This window comes from Phaseolus vulgaris, chromosome 11, assembly GCF_051622355.1.
Source record: "Phaseolus vulgaris cultivar YP4 chromosome 11, ASM5162235v1, whole genome shotgun sequence".
In the NCBI taxonomy this organism is placed as follows: Eukaryota; Viridiplantae; Streptophyta; class Magnoliopsida; order Fabales; family Fabaceae; genus Phaseolus; species Phaseolus vulgaris.
The window spans coordinates 45,675,390-45,692,292 of NC_143508.1; the positions used below are offsets into that span (position 1 = coordinate 45,675,390).

At 33.1% G+C, this 16,903-nt stretch overlaps 3 protein-coding genes and 1 pseudogene across 6 annotated transcripts; 1 reads left to right on the top strand and 3 right to left on the bottom strand.

Annotated features, from left to right (window-relative positions):
- Positions 1–1,499, bottom strand: LOC150023287 (uncharacterized). Its single transcript, XM_090297787.1, has 2 exons — positions 1,353–1,499; positions 1–658 (listed from the first exon to the last, which is right to left on the bottom strand). The coding sequence occupies exons 1-2, from the start codon at positions 1,497–1,499 to the stop codon at positions 68–70; spliced, it is 738 nt and encodes a 245-aa protein (XP_090153913.1). The 3' UTR covers positions 1–67.
- A 1,604-nt stretch (positions 1,500–3,103) lies between these two features.
- Positions 3,104–6,014, top strand: LOC137830161 (uncharacterized). The gene is made up of 7 exons (XM_068637338.2): positions 3,104–3,350; positions 3,428–3,669; positions 3,743–3,955; positions 4,037–4,129; positions 4,218–4,319; positions 5,331–5,687; positions 5,775–6,014. Exons 3-7 carry the CDS (start codon positions 3,791–3,793, stop codon positions 5,847–5,849), a joined length of 792 nt encoding a protein of 263 aa, XP_068493439.2. The 5' UTR covers positions 3,104–3,350; positions 3,428–3,669; positions 3,743–3,790; the 3' UTR covers positions 5,850–6,014.
- A 5,992-nt stretch (positions 6,015–12,006) lies between these two features.
- On the bottom strand, positions 12,007–12,534 carry LOC150023288 (11-oxo-beta-amyrin 30-oxidase pseudogene; annotated as a pseudogene). Its single transcript, XR_016517141.1, has one exon. The product of XR_016517141.1 is annotated as an 11-oxo-beta-amyrin 30-oxidase pseudogene (transcript).
- On the bottom strand, positions 12,007–15,798 carry LOC137810041 (11-oxo-beta-amyrin 30-oxidase-like). 3 transcript variants are annotated; one of them, XM_090296959.1, is made up of 5 exons: positions 15,417–15,798; positions 15,100–15,317; positions 13,420–13,527; positions 12,625–13,013; positions 12,007–12,534 (listed from the first exon to the last, which is right to left on the bottom strand). In XM_090296959.1, the coding sequence occupies exons 1-3, from the start codon at positions 15,712–15,714 to the stop codon at positions 13,474–13,476; spliced, it is 570 nt and encodes a 189-aa protein (XP_090153085.1). In that variant the 5' UTR covers positions 15,715–15,798; the 3' UTR covers positions 12,007–12,534; positions 12,625–13,013; positions 13,420–13,473. The 3 variants fall into 3 exon arrangements, with proteins under 3 accessions (XP_090153085.1, XP_090153083.1, XP_090153084.1); XM_090296957.1 differs by having other exon boundaries at positions 13,420–13,661; XM_090296958.1 differs by lacking the exon at positions 12,007–12,534 and having other exon boundaries at positions 13,420–13,522.
- Positions 15,799–16,903: the final 1,105 nt, after the last annotated feature.

Below are 16,903 nucleotides of genomic sequence, written 5' to 3' on the forward strand. Positions count from 1 at the left end.
TGTAATGAAAATGGCATCTATGAACTCTAGTTTACAAAGATGAGAATCATAATCTTATTAAACCAAACTAGCTATCTGCTTCACCGATTTCTGAACTGTGTTTCATGCCTGAAGTATAGGCATGAGTAATACTATTTCCTGCATTAATTTCCTCATCAGCATCGTTCTTTGATGCTTCCAAATTCACTTCAACAGTGTTATCTTCTACGTATGTGACTTCATATATGTGTCCTCTGAGCCAACTTCCTTTACTAACACTTGACAGGTTTTCTTCATGCCGGATGTGTGCCCGACCAAATACTATTTCAGTTTCATTGACATCAGGTGGGACACCATTTTCATCATGAAAGCTTTGGACCTCATCTATTTCTTCTGTCAATTCAGCATTTGTGGCACCCTCCACCACATTTTTCTGTATCCCGGTTTTCTTTTCTCTAATTATTGGCCATTCATCTCCATCATTCTCTTTTTCTGAGAAATCTAATGTAGCATTCTGTCTAGCAGGCACATCATTTAGCTGTTTCCTGAGTTGTACTTCTTTTTCTTTGCCATTACTTTTAGAATCATTTACTATTGATCCCTTTGGGTATTTCACATCACCATGCTCTTTGTGACCTGACTCAATTCTCCTTGATTCTATACCAACCTTTCCGCCATTCTATAAAAATTTAAAAAGTATTCTATAAAAATTTAAAAAGTATTTACAGTTAAAATAAGTTGAACTATGGATAAAGAATATTATTAAAAAACAAAGGGAGCTTGAACATTTTTATATCATAAAAAAATGAATTAAATTAAATACAACATTTTCGTGTATTCCAACTGATTCCCAACAAAATCTGTTTTTCAAATTTACAATTGAAAACATGAATGCAATGTTAGGGGAGGAGTTTGAGTGAGTATGTATAAAGGAAAGGAAAATAGTTAGTTATTTGAGAAATGTAGGGGAAGGAGATTGCATAGAAGAAGTGGAGCAGTTTGGAGCTAACTAGAATATTTGGTTGTTAGTGATAGTATGAAAGTGAAGAGAGAGTGACAGGGAGAGAAAGGTGAAAACTGATGTGTCCCTAACAATGGAAGATTAGAGAGTATTGATGGGAGAAGTTAATGCAGGAAAGGAAAATGGTGGAAAGCATAAGGGTCTGAAGTCAGCGGATACAGCTTGGGTGGCAGATGAATCCATCATAAATATACTCATACAATTTTTGCAGTACTGGAAAGCAACAAAAGCGAGAAACAAAAGCCAAGACATGGTTACAATACATGAATAAATGAAACTACACCAACAACTCTCTACCATCTACTCCCCCTAATCTTCCTAGAGCCTACGCAATTCATGCTTCGAAAGCGACCTGACACCAACATAGCCCAACGGTTTTATCAGACCCTGTGTCACCCTGTGTTCTTCTTCTTCCATAACCCAAGACTAATACACTACTACCCTCCAACTTCTTTTTATTTACTTTCACATGTTCACCTCTCTGTATTACAATTTGCATGTTTTTTTATTAGTTTTTGAGTTGTGTTGTGGTCCAAAAAAAAAAAGATGAAGGGGGGGGTTTGGTTTGCATGATCTGAAGGCTGAAAAATGGAAACTGTAATAACATATGCTTCAACAGCTACCTACCTAGCTGCAGGCTGAAGCTATACTATTTATATATTGTGTGCACTTGATGTGTCTCTTACATTTAGTTATACATGCTCTTCAAATGGAATTATTGGGTAAGCTCACCACCACTGAATAAAGTTCCTTTTTCCAGCAATCTGGTTGATTTGAATGTGTCCCCATTCCCTTACATATGGTCCCACCCTCTATTTCTGTGGTTTCCCTTTATCCCATGGTGGTGCCAGATTTTTTGGATCATTGAGTCTGTGATAGATCAATGATGTTTTGTCCTTTTGATAAACTCTCCCTCATCATATCATTTTGTCCCATCTGTATGCATTGGCTAATGGCTATTTTGGTAGGGCTATCCTCTTTCATCAACTCCATCCCTCATCTCATCATTTTTTTTCTCTCTCTCTCTCTCAATATAGCTATTTTTCATATATATAGATTTATGTTTGAAAATCTTATTTTGTGAATCAGGACATTTTTGGAAAACCGCCATTCTGAGTAGAAAATCCCAACACTTTCTGGAGGTGGTGTTGCAAATGATCTTAAGTATCTAGCTCAAGGTCCAACAACACATGCTAGAAGAATTTCTGCCTTTAATGTAAATGGTTTCAAATTTAGAACTGAAAGTCGAGAACATGACCTAAAAACCCAAAACTGTGGAGTGTTCTTAACTTCTTCAACATCATGTGTTGTAAGTGGTGTGGATCAAAATATTAGACAAGCAGATTTGGCATATTATGGAAAATTAGAAGATATAATTGAGCTTAATTACTATGGTCATTTTAAGGTTATCTTGTTCAAATGTAAATGGGCTGACACCACAAGGGACTGTGGGTTGAGGAAGGATCCTTGGGGTTTCACTTGTATTAATTTTTCAAGGTTAATTCACACGGGAGATCGTGAGGAGCATGATCCATACATTGAAGCTTCACAAGCTGGAATGGTATATTATATAGATGATGAGGTGAATAAGGAATGGTCAATTGTTGTCCATTTGAAACCACGAGACTTGTATGATATGAGAGAAGGAGATGGTGAAGTTTGTGAAGTAGAACCGTGTCCACAACAAGACTTACATGAATTTTTCAGCAACTCTGACCAATTGGCATTATTTAGGGAGGATGAAGATGATGAATTACTAAATGAGGACAACAATGATGATGAACTTCATGAAAATGACTCAATGTCAGAGTAATAATAACCTTGGTTCAGCTGCACTATTAATATGTTCATTCATCTACTATGTGCATGTATGAAGCTTTTAATATATCTCCACTTTTAATATATCTTCAAATTTAAATTATGTTGTTGATTACTTCAATTTTATGTGCAGATATGCCTAAACCTAAAAGGATCAAGAACTTGCTTAAGTCAGTTGCTGGTTCAGACAAATCTGTGGCCAACTATGTAAACATTAATGCTACGCCTTCTACTACACAGGACCAGACAAGAACTACTTCTGCAAGTCCATTTGGATCTCCTCTACCACAAGCTTCTCAATCTATTCATCAACAAACCTCACAACCTACACAATCACAAACTTCACAAGTTCCACAATCACAAGCTTCACAAGTTCCACAACCACAGACTGAATCTGAAAATCTTGAATCATCTGAATCTGTACCTCCAGCAACTTCTGAATCTGCACCTGCACAACCAACTTCTGAGTCTGAAAGAGTGCAACCAAGAAAATCAAGGCAATCAAACCACTATTGGTTTGTTGATGCTATAGGTAAAATCTTTTGTTTTTTTTTCTTTACATGTAATAAGTTTCACTGCACATGAAATAATGTATTTGGATTTTTATAGATGGCGAAGGAGTTAGTCAAAAACTAAAGGTGAAGGTTAGGGATGCTCATAACTTACCTACCGGATTACGTGTGGTGGTGAACTATGATGACAATTTTCAACCAATTGGAGAAGCATCTGGTTTACTTGCTGGAGTTTGTGGACAACTAGCAGCAAATCATGTATTGTTCCCTATTAGTTTTGAAAAGTGGTCAACTTTGCCAGATACTTACAAGGATACAGTGTGGGAGAGTGTACTAAAGGTAATATAACTTACATTGAAATAACTTTAATTTATTCAATACATTTGTACTAACTTCTTTTCTTTTTTTGAAGTCTCGATTTTGTTTCAAAGTAAATGAAGATTTGGCTAAAAGAGATGTTATGTTTAAAATTGGGAAACTGTGGAGGGAATACAGATGCAAGCTTTGGAATGAATTTTATGACCCTCTTATGAGCAGAAGTGACCTCATCAAGAATGTTCCAGCTGGATTAAACATGGAACAATGGGCTGTTTTTGTTGATTATCGTTTGAGGCCTTCTACAGTGGTATAGTAAACTCTGTTTTTTATTATTATTAATAAGCTTACTTTAAGTTTACACAAAACTGATTTCATTTTCACTTTGTAGAACATGTGTAATAGAAATAGAGATATAAGGAAGAGACAAATTATTCCTCACACTGGTGGTGCTATGTCTTTGTCAAGAAGAAGAAATAATTTGGTATTTTTTTACTTATATTGTGCTCTTTATTTTAATATATTACAATTTCCACCACATTATACTTATATTATTATTGTTGAACATATAGAAAATTGAGACTGGTAAAAATATTGGACGAGCTGAAATGTGGAAGATCACACATAAGAGGAAAAATGGCATATATGTGAATGAAGAGGCGCTGGAAATTGGGGTAAGTGTTTGGACTACTTTGATGATGATGTATTGATCATAGAAATATATTGGACTGCTTTGATGATGATGTATTGATCATGGAAATATACTGGACTACTTTGATGATGATGTATTGATCATGGAAATATACTGGACTGCTTTGATGATGTATTGATCATGATGATATATTGATCTGCTTTGATGATGATGTATTGATCATGATGATATATTGAACTGCTTTGATGATGATGTATTGATATGGGAAGTGGTGGATAGGAAAAAGAAAAAGCAGGAAATCTAGAAATAGTAATAATAATAAGAATTATAATGATAAAAATGAATGGTAGTTTATGTGATGGTGACCGGCACAGAGAGGTATGATAGCATGAACTTAAGTGGAATCAGGGGTGGGTAATTGTTATTTATAGATGAATAGGTGCATCTATATTTAGGGGTATGATTTTACAGATTTTGTCTCTAAGGTTCCAACCACATGGTCTTAATTTGGATAGTGATTGATGAGTGAGAATGCTATCATATAGATTTTAGCACTAGATTGATTGATGACCAAACACATGGTCTGTTCTTAATCGCACTAGATTTTAGCATGCTATGGGAAATTAATAATGGAGTGCAGGTATAAAGAACCTTTTACCACAAGGGAATTTTAAAATTAATCAATATTTTCTTTTATAGCATGCTTTAATTATTACGTACCATTATTCCAAACACAATCACATTATTATGTATAAATAATTAATAACCAAATGATAAAGTCACTAATCAATATCTGCATGCATGCTCCCCTTTTTCTTTAGTCAGTATATTCAGGCCTTTAATTTCTCAGTTTTTTTTCTTACCTTTTTACCTTCTTTGGGTTTTAAGTCACTGTCATCAAAATTGTAGAGAATTGGGATGAACTTTGGATGGTTTCTTTTATACCTTACTCTCATTCTATGTTGTAGTTGAGAGTTCAACCATTTCATTATGTTTACTGCTGCTGCCATGATATATTTTCAATTTTATCCAGGAAAAAATTGATGAACTAATATTGACAAATCCAAAAGGTGGTTCAAATATATCTCCAGAAGATCCAATTGGTGTCATATTTGGTAAGGAGCATCCGGGTCGAGTTAGAGGGCTATCATATGGAGCTTGTCCCAGCCTTGCTTTCAAAGGATCCACAACAAGGCTAAGTGGTATGAACCATGCTTCCTCTAGTTCAACTTCATCAAATGTGGAGGACAAGATAACTCAAATGGAAAATGAGCTTGCAACTGTGAAAAATCAAATGAACACTTTGCTTGCTTATATTGCTTCAAGAAAAGACGTTCCAGAACATTTTGCTGCAATAGCAGCTAATTTGGTTCATGCATCCACCAATGAGGTATTAATATATTTAAATATTTATTGGTGTCTTTTATTTTATAATTATAAACATACAAATTCATTAACTTAAAATTATTTATTTCAGGCATCAGATTATGGAAGTGGTGCTCCATCACCTAATCAAGTAATAGGATCAAGTGCCGGAAGCAAAACTGATTAGAGATGTGTGTTTTAATTTTAAACTTGACTAGGAATGTATGAACTTTTGAACAACTATGTGTTGGAATTTTAAACTTAATTAGGGATGTATGAACTTTTTATGTGTTTTAAACTTTTGAACATTATTATGTGTGTTTTAACTTTCAATTACATATAAACATTTGAACATTATTATGTGTGCTTTAATTTTTAATGAAATGAATGGATGATTATAACTTTATACATTATTTTATTTTATTTTGAAAAAGTGGTGGTTAAATTTTATAATTGTATAAAACAGATTATAAAAAAGATTATAGAAAAGTGGTGGTTAAATTTTATAATTGTATAAAACAGATTATAAAAAAAATTATAAAAAAAATTATAAAAAAGTGGTTAAATTTTCCTTATTCAGTAATAAAATTACGTCAGTTAAAAACGCCACTACTTACGAATATTATGGTGTCAGAATCTTCTTCAATGATTGTAAATTGCGACAGTTATAACTGACACTACTTACAGATAAAAACCGCCACTACTTACACTATGTTTAAAGTGGCGGGTGTTGCGGCGGGTAACATAAAACCGCCACATTAAACTTTGTGGCGGCCAGTTCTATGGCGGTTTGGGAAACCGCCACAAGCGTATATTGTGGCGGTTATAAACGCCACTTTATACGAAAAAAACCGCCACAATATACACTTTTTTTTGTAGTGTTTCTTGATTGATTTTGTGCTTTAGTTGCACGATTTAACTATTATAAGAATAAATTTCTTTTTATATGAAAAATTAATAAGGAGATTGTAGCATTCCTGGAAAGAAATTCGATCTATAATTAGGTAATCCTATAAAAAATATTATTTATTTAACTAATAAGCTTCTTTTCTGTACTGGTCGGTACCGAACAAACCGATCTCAAGTCTAGTGACCAAATGACCGAGACAAAGAACGTTTCAAGACATGCAATAAATGATAGTATTACAATTGCACTTAATGAGTCGCATTCATATTCCGAAATATGTGGGAAACATCTCCGATAAATTAGTTAAATAGTGATTAATTGAAAGATGATAAGTAATCTTTAGATATTCCAACATATTTATATACCAATAAATCTATCTTCTTATTAATCAGGTCATTCATATCCCGAAATATGTGGGAAACATCTCCGATAAATCAGTAAATACTGATTAATTGAAAGATGATAACTCTTTAGATATTCCAACATATCTATATTCCAATAATTCTATCTTTCTATTAATCAGGTCAAGGATCACGATGCACATCAGTTAATAACTTATATCTGGTCCATCACAACAATGACCCATAACCTACCCTATAAATAAACCATTTGTGGAGGGGTAAGATATGTTTTTTCAATTATCAATATAAACTCTTTAAACATAGTACTTACTTGATTGTTTGAGTAACCTTTTTCAGATCGAAAGTCAATATTTGTGAAAGAAGACTCGAAGGAAGGAACCAAAAGATCATCAACACATAAGTAATTATTGTGCGACCAGTCTCAGTTATTATTTAGGCTTTTTTTTGCCTGACACTTTCAATTTTCCTAAGTTGAATCCAAGGTTGACAATAAGCTTACTTTCAATTTTGAACATCATCGGAGAGAACAAAAGATTGAGAATGAGACGTGTTTTGTGGAGGCTGGTTGTGGTTGGAGGAGGGGCGTGAAAGAATGAGCACCATGGAGATCTTGTGCTCTTAGAAGCTTCTCTAACCTCTTGATGAGGAAGAAGATAACGATAGCTCCATTATTAGAGAACACTGGGACGAAATCAGAAGGGCTATCGAACAGGCACTTCACAATTGCAGTGCATTTAGCTTTTACCAATATTTAAAACTTCAAAACCTTAGCACGTGGAAGCAATGGGTATTTTTATATTATTTAAATTTATAGTACACATGTGGCACACAAAGAGGGCTACTTCATGGATGGCTGTGTGCAAGACACATGTACAAATACATAAGGTGCTCTACAAGAAGCCAATGCAGAAGGTGCTCTGAAAGGAGGAAAAATTTACAAATTTACAGAAAAAAGACAAATTACATAAATAAGATAATGACTTTGAATTTTAAATTTTGAATGTGAATTCATTTGTTTTTTTATCTCACGTAAGTCTAAGTGGGGTGTTTTGACTACTGCAAAAGTTACAGAAGAAATACATCTTACATAAATAAGTTATGTAATTATTTTTGAATTTTAAATTTCGAATCTCAATTGATTTTTTTATTTCTGATGAAGTTTGGAAAAAATTTTATTAGTTATATGTGTTACATGTGAATAAATGTAGAAGGCACCTCAAACAAGGAAGCACAGATTCAGATTCACTTTTTTTCTCACATGTAAGTGTAAAAATTTCTTGTTTTTATCCAATTCATCTATATGTTATTTTTGTTGTTGAATCCTTTGATAATTAATAATGTGAACAAACACTGAACTTTTATCTAGTTATTATGCATAAATCCACTTTATTTTCAAATAATGATATAGTTTTTTTTAAAAATTTAAATATTTCTTTCAAACTGTCACTCTGTATTTGATTTTTTTTAAGTATTTTAGCATAGCGAATTTGTTTAGATATTATTTTGTCTTAAGTAGTCAAGAATAAGTCTCTTTCACTCTCATGATTTTCACTCTTAAACTTCTTTTTCATTTTTTATTCTTATGTTTTTTACCCACAACTTCTTTGTCATAATGTTTCTTAGTTTGTACATATTTCTTATGGTGATTATTTACGAAAATTATTATAAGGTTTAATTCATCATTTTTTTTTAATTATTTGAAATTTTTTTAATCTGGTTCTTAAACATTAAATCTGCGAGTAAATAATGATCTTTTGTTCATTATTTTCTCATATAAGGAAGTACAAATGCACTCTTTTCTCACTAGTGTGCATATTTTCTTTTCCTTTTTATCTAATCCGTCTTTTATATGTGCTCATTTATGTTGTTGAATCTATGTGGTATTTAAAACTGTGAGCAAACTATGATCTTTTGTTCATTCTTTTTCCAGACAATGAAGCACAAATTCACTCTTTTCTCACAGGTAACTGTGCAAATTTCTTTATAATTCAATTCATCTATGATATATGTTCATTTTTATTGTTGAATTCATCCATTTGGTATTTAATATTGTGAGCAAACAATGATTTTTTTTTATTTTTTTTTCTAACACAAGCAAGTACATATCCACTCTTTTCTCAGTTTCCAAAAAATGTTGTACTTTTTTTTTAAAAATTGAATATTTCGTTTAGATTGTTATTATGTATTTGATTTTTCTGAGCATTTTAGCAATGCAAATTTATTTTGATATTATTTTGCTTAGGCGTCAAGAAAAAGTTTCTCTCACTCTCATGGTTTTAACTCTTCTAATTCTTTTCCATTTTTTATTCTTATATTCTTTACCCACAACCTGTTTGTCATAATGCTTCTTAGTCGGTATCCTGTTTCTTATCGTGATTATTTATGAAAATTATTATAAAGTTTAATTCATCACTTTTTCTCTTGAACTATTTGAATTTTTTTAATCAGGTTCTTGAACATTGAATCTGTGAGCAAATAATTATCTTTTGTTCATTATTTTCTCACACAAGGAAGCACAAATGCACTCCAGAAAATGTTGTAGTTATTCCTTAATCTGATTAGCTTGAGATTAAAAGATAGTTTTTCCATAACAGTGTAAGATCTTTTACTACAACAAGATTTACACCCAGAAATTTAAACTTTGGATCTTTAACAACTGATCTTAAAGGGAATATGAATCTTGAAAAGAGTTAGTTTAAAGATTTATTACTCTCTTTAAACAGCCAACACAAAAATTTAGATATTTGCAAACAACCAAGAACTTATTCAGGATCTTAGAAGAAAAGTATGAACAAACCCAAAAAGAACAAATTTAATTTTGATTCAACAAATTTATTTCCTATCAGATTATCAAATTATGCAGAAAAGGAGTGCAAAGATTGAGAAGAAAGATGGACACACAGTTTATACTGGTTCACTCATCAAGAGCTACATTCAGTCTCACCTCACACCAAGGTGAAATCCACTAAACAAATAAAATCAATTACAAAACCTTGTGGTTCTTGAACCCTTCAAGAACAAGGCATACACAATGCTGAAAAATCCTATTTCAGCAGCAAAAACACTCCAAGAAATCCTATCAAGAAGTGTCTATACAACCACCTTTACACAAGAATGAATAAGGAAAGAAAGCACCTAAAAAGAAGATGCAAGAAACCTAAGAACAACAACACCCTTTTGCAATTCAGCAATGACAGAACCTCAACCCTTGACCAAGATGCACAATAAACAAGCACACTTGAATTCTTTAAGAGAACCTTTCAAGAAAATATTCAAAAGTTTTTGTCTCTCAATGAAAACTCTTTGACCGGAGTTCAAAAATGTGATTTCTCAGTCATTTTTCATGTGATCTCTCTTTATATGAAAACAGTTTATAATAGTTTTTCAAAAAACAGTTGAAAACTGTTATAAAAAGAACAGGTTGAAGTTAAAATAAACAGATTGTTTTTCAGAAAACACTTCCAACTCATCTTAACATAAATAACGGGTTGCAACCAACTGTTTGGTGCCCTGGCAAAATTTTGAAAAGCATTTCACCAGTTCAAAAATAAATCTGTTGTTTTACAAATCAACAGATTTATTTTTGTGCAATAACCTGTTTTGAGAAAACATAAGGTAGTTAATGAAAGAGTTTTGAAAAACTTTTTGTGTTTGATCTTACCACCTTGGTTAAGGATATGAAGTAGGTCACTAAGCAAAAGGCCACCTTAAACTCACTCTAACCTACTCTAACTACTAGAACAACATTACAAGCTTCAAAGCAAAGTATACATTTTTCTACATCAAACATACACATTAAGACAAGTGAAGAAGAAGTTTCATCCATCTTCAACAATCTCCCCTTGTTTGATGGAGACAAATCTCCATTGCTTATAAGCATTGCTTTGAAGAAAAGTTGTAAACCAAAGAATGTTACCTGCACTACAAATCCAGAATATACAAAGAAAAATTCAAGTAGTGAGTCATAACAAATTGGAAGATGCTTCTCCCCCTTTGGATTCATCAAAAAAATTGAGGCACTAATAAAGAAGGAAACACACAATAGCCATACATGACAGTTCAAAAATAAAAACACCATAAAGTGCTATTACAATCCAGAAATCAAAACACAACCATTGCAGAAAATTGTTCAACATGACATATAAGTGAAAGACTTGAAAAGGATCACTTGTGCTTGTAGTAAAGTTTTGCTAACTGCTCCTGGACTCCTTCAAGAGTCAACCCGTGAGTTTGATAACCTTGCTCTTAGGGTAGACCTATCGGATGCAGAAGAAGACATGGCTGGTTACCTTCAGTAGGGCGAGAAGATGATCAGATAAAGCAGAAAAGGAGAGAACAGAAACAGGCAAGTGGGGGAGGGACCACTACATTATTTATAGTACTAAGGCAGAGCGGGGAACCCAAGCGTTGCACAAATCTCGAGTGTCAGATCAAAGCACAATCAACTGTCCAGATGTGACAATTGTATACGAACTGACACGATACGTCAATCACACGTCACGTCATGACCACCATAAACAAAATGCCATACCCCACGGTTAAACGCTTAACGATTGACAACGTGGCTGAATCTTGCTTCACGACTTTTCTTTTTCTCAAAAATACTCAAGCCTGGGGGCAAGTGTTATACCACGAACTGGAAATCCGAATGGCAGCCCACTCAGACGTCCTGATGACCTTTCGGCACAAACCAACATCCACATCAAATCGCAGGATAAAGGCGCTAATTCAAATTAAGAGGTAGCAAAGCAATATTATCGCTTATTAGGCCCGATTTAACCGCTCTGACAAATTAAGGCCCACCAAAGAATTAAAAATAAAAGGAAACCTCCATGGTAAAAGGTAACATTACTCTGAACCTTGAATTTGACTTCTCGCATAGAACTTGTCTAACTTGAACGTCAGAGTATCTTTACAGGTACCCGCCCTCTCAGAACTCTAAGAAATTGTTCAGAGTGAAGAGAAGAAAAAAACAGCTTGATAGGAGACATTTGGTATCGGATAATTTGTAAGAACAAAAGTATTTGTTTCTTTTCGTTATGCATCAACCTATAATACTTTATAACTAAACCACGTGACGCAATTCAAACACATGCATTACAAACAAGTTCTTAAAAGATACATAGTTTCAATCAACCTAAAAACCATGACCTTCTGGGTCAAAATATGATTAATTATCATAGCTTTTGCACAATAAGGGGCGCCCCCTGTTTGGGCTGCAAAGTAAGCATAAGTGCAGGAGCATGTACATAAACAGGAGAAAGCTCGAACGAGAAATTCTGCAGAAGTAATGACAAAACTATCTTGGCTTCCAACATAGTAAAGTTTTGGCCAATGCAAATTCTAGGACCCCATCCAAATAGGTAAAAGGAGACTTGGCCTTTTGTTGCCTTAGCAACTCCCTCAGAAAACCTTTCTGGTTTGAACTCCTTTGCATCATTACCCCAGATATCACCATCCTGGTGAACTAAAAGTATTGGCATGGTGATATCTACTCCTGCGGGTAGTGACAGATTTCCAAGTTCCATGTCCTTCTTAAGAGTGCGATTGAAGTAAAGGTTGGGAGGGTATAACCTCAGAACCTCGTACAGAATCATGGTCATCTACGGAAGAAACATTTGTGCACAAGTTATCTTGAAAATGTATTTTTAATAGATAATAAAGATAATCAAATGAAAGCATGTGATACATACAGTTTTAAGTAGACTTAACCCATCAAAGTTTGGATTGTTTTTTCCAAAAACATGAAGAACTTCCTCCCTTGCTCGTACTTGCCATTCAGGATATTTACTCAACATGATCAAATGTCCAAACCAGCAGAGATGAAGTGGTCTCTTGCCCTGCTATGTAGAATAACTTACATTCAGTAATTACTTCTTCAATCGTAATTCCAACACTGTTATTGTTTCCATTTCCTTGAATTTCCATTTGATTTGATTCCACGAGTATGCCTAATAAATCTTCATTGCAGGATTCACCATTCTTCATGGCTTTCTCTCGTTTTTCTATCATAACCCGAAGTGAACTTTTTATTTCTTTATCAGCTGCTCTCATCTTCATTTTGGCAAGTGTTGGTATATGCCTAAAAACATGCATAACAATTATGAAGTAAATGACTAGTTTATAAGACTTATAATTATTCTTAATTAAACCACGATAAGTCAATTTCTTAACACGTTGAATTTCGATAGCAATAACTCTAGTTCTTGTATTAGTCATTAGGTATACCACATTGCTTGAATTTCAAAGATTTTTTGAAAACTGATATCAAATATACCTTAAATCAAAATATGTATGTAATTCATAGTTATTTGTCATCATTATAGCAGTGATTTGTTGTTATGGAGAGCTTAATCTCTATTTACAATGACTAGCTATTAGGGTGATTCTCTGAGGTTCTTATGAAATTCATTGTGAGTTCAATTTCAATAAAACTAAAAATGCTTAATTTAGTAATCACATTATACCAAGAATAAGTGTGGTCTTACCTCAATATTGGTTTGTTAGTGTACTTTGCAGTCATGATAAGGCGCCCCTGAATTCTAAAAAGTTGAAATATTTTTTCTCCTTCTGCATAGCTGCTTCCAAAAGCTGTTCTGGAAATTACATCACAAGTCAGCTTTTGAAGGAAAGGCGAAACGTCAATCTCACATTTTCCATCGGATGACAACATTCCCATCCACACGCTAATTACATCATTGCAACTTTGGAAGAATGCTGGTAGCATATTCTGTCAATTAAGTATCAATCCACGTTGAGATTTTAGAAAAAGGTGGTTTATTTCATTGTTAAACACAAATTAAATAATATACATCAATTTAACCAGTGAGAAATCATAGCTAGTATCATTTTTATATAAAAAATACAAACTTTTTGTATTTGTCAATTTATAGGGTTTTTTTTTTCTAAAAATGTCTAGTTTGTTTATTCCTAATATGGAGAAAAAACATTATTTCATAATAGGTAAATCATGTTTCAGGTGCACGAAATCAAACAACAGAAGTGGTGTTGGACTTACATGATTTCTAGATAAAAAAAAATTAGTGAAGAAGTCATGTACCATGAAAACAATTTTTCTATAATGATGTTTTGCATAGAAATAATCCACCTTGAAGATGATTTTGATTACACATTGAATTCGTACATGTAGAAGATTACTTCCTAGAAAATTCGTGATAATTGAAGTCATGCAAGTTTTAACAAATTTGATAAAATTTGAACATAGTGGTTTTTTAATTGAAAATTTAATTAAAAAAAAGTGTTTAAACCTTAAACCATATAGATAAATCATAAAAAAACATCACACCTAAAAACCTAAATCATAAATCCTAAATCATAAATCGTCAAAAAAAATGTAAATCCCAAATCATTAACCCTAAAATCCTAATCCGTAAACTTAAAGCGTAACTTTTTTTACAACTGAATAAAATAATACTCCATAATTCGACAATATGTAATCAAAATTACAAAATTTCTATGTTATTTTTATTACATAATTTAAAAGTTAAAAGAACTTATTTCATGATGTCTTAAATAATTTTACGGTTGGAGTTTACACTTACGGTTCAAGGTATTATGTTTTATATTTATGGTTTACACTTTAAAGTTAGGATACGGGTTAGGATTTAGCTATACATTTTACGATTTATGTTTTACGATTAAGGTCTACTTTTTTACCTTTTAATTTAGGATTTCCGAGTTAGGATTTAGTTGTGACGTTTTTAGTTATGATTTATCTTTTACGATGTTTGGTTTAAGATTTTAACACTATTTTTTCATTAAATTTTCAATTAAAAAACCAATAATATTTTTCAAAATTTTATAAACCAAAATTTTTATCAAATTTGTTAAAATTTTCACAATTCAATTAGCTAATCAATTTTAAAGACAATAAAAATAAATAAATAAAAATTGAAAAAAAATACAGTTGGGCATGGACTATTTCTTTGTAAAACACATTATAGGAAAGTCATTTTCAATCATTTCTATTCAATTTTGTTGTTTGATTTCGTGCTTTAGTTGCACTATTTAACTATTATAAGAATAAATTTATTTTTTATCTGAGAAATTAACAAGGAGAATGCACCATTCCAGGAAAGAAACTCGATTTATAATTAGATAATACTATAAAAATATTATTTATTGATAAATTAAATTAATAAGCTTACTTTCAATTTTTCTAAGTTGAATGCAGGGTTGATAATCTTTCGATGTTGAGCCCACTTATCACCCTCGTAACTTATCAGACCACAGAAGAAGAACTTGCCACTGTTACTTATCTTCTGTTTCTGGAAATCATGAATGTTATTGAAGACTTCTTTGGTGTGATTTGGATCAGTAATGATGACCTTTGGTGTAGTGCCTTCCCATAAGAACGAATTCTTGCCTGCAAATAATTCATTTTTCTTTTACCAGTGAACCCTCGATTCAAACAACTTTTAAAATTGAATTACATAATCAATGAAAAATAAAAAGAAAAGTGAACCGTATTTGGCGACAGTGTTGTAAGCCGGCAAGAAGACGCGAGGAGCAACATCATCGGAGAGAACAAAAGATCGAGAAGGATGCATGTTTTGTGGAGGGTGGTCTTGGTTGGAGGAGGGGGGTGAAAGGGAGTAGGGATCTCCATGAAGACCTTGTGCTCTTAGAAGCTTCTCGAACCTCTTAGGCCTAAGCCACAGAGAGTTCAGCGTCTTCAGTGCCAATACGGAACCCACAGCTATGATGACAGTCACCACACATAGTATTGCTGTTGAGGAAGAAGATGACGATGATACCTCCATTTTTCAGTAACACTGGGACGAGGTGAGAAGGGCTATTGCACAGGCACTTCATATAGTTGGAGTGGATTTAGTTTTTACCCATACTTAAAAGTCAAAGCCTTCCCATGTGAAAGCAATGGGTATTTTTATATTTATTTGAATATATAATACATAATTTTTTATATCAACTACCAAAAGTACAGGTGTGATGATGCTGTCAGTTCTTTCTTATAATTGTTTATTAATTTACTTTACGTAATCTTTTGGATTACATAAATTATTATTTGACTTTGTTTGGATTGTAAGGAAGGGGTGATTTTGTTTGGATCGGAAGGGGGTGCTTCTATTGGTGCTAACTACTCATGTCACGTCGTCCTCTTTTGTAGTGTATTCGATCTTGGATAGTTGGTGACTAATATTTGTAAAAGGTACTCAAATCTGTTAACTTAGAATCTATCTGCATAGAGTTGATAAAAGTAATAAATAATGTTTAATTATGTCTATCTTTGTTTTTTTAATTTAGTGCATATTTATAAGGTTCTAATTGTTCCTTGATTTTGGACTTGTATTAGGATAGACCACAAAGTTAATCTCGGTGTTAAAATAAGATTTTGTATTTTTGATGTGGCTAATTGCGTTGTATAAAATATTAGTTGTTGGTTTACTAAAAACAGACTCGGTCATATCATTCGCATGGGTTCGGTCTTTCAATTGGGTGGTCATTCAGCCATGACACCTGGTAGTGGCATTCGGCCATTGGTATTGATGGCACACTAGCCCCCTCGCTCTTAAAGCTTTTGTTGTAGAGCCACATTGTTTCTAGAAGATTTGTCCTCTTGGCGGGATTTGTAACTCTTATGGATTTGTTCAACATTCATTGTAACCATTCGATTTGTAACCATTCAGTTGTCAAAGGAAGTAGTACATGAGAGATGGAATCCAAGAGAGGTTCATGTCGGGGGGATGCCCCTGACTCGGCCAAACAATTAGCTATGGATCAAGGTGAAAACAACCTACCCTTGCGCACGGGATATGAGTGGGTAGATAATAAGCTGACTGAGCATTTCTCTCGATATAGGTGGTCCTCTTTGATTAGATCCTTCATTTTGAAGTCCCCTATGTTGAGTTTGGATGTGGAAGTCGACATTATCTCAACCAACCGATGTTATGCAATTGACAATGTGTGTCATGGTCGAGAGAGAGTCGAGTC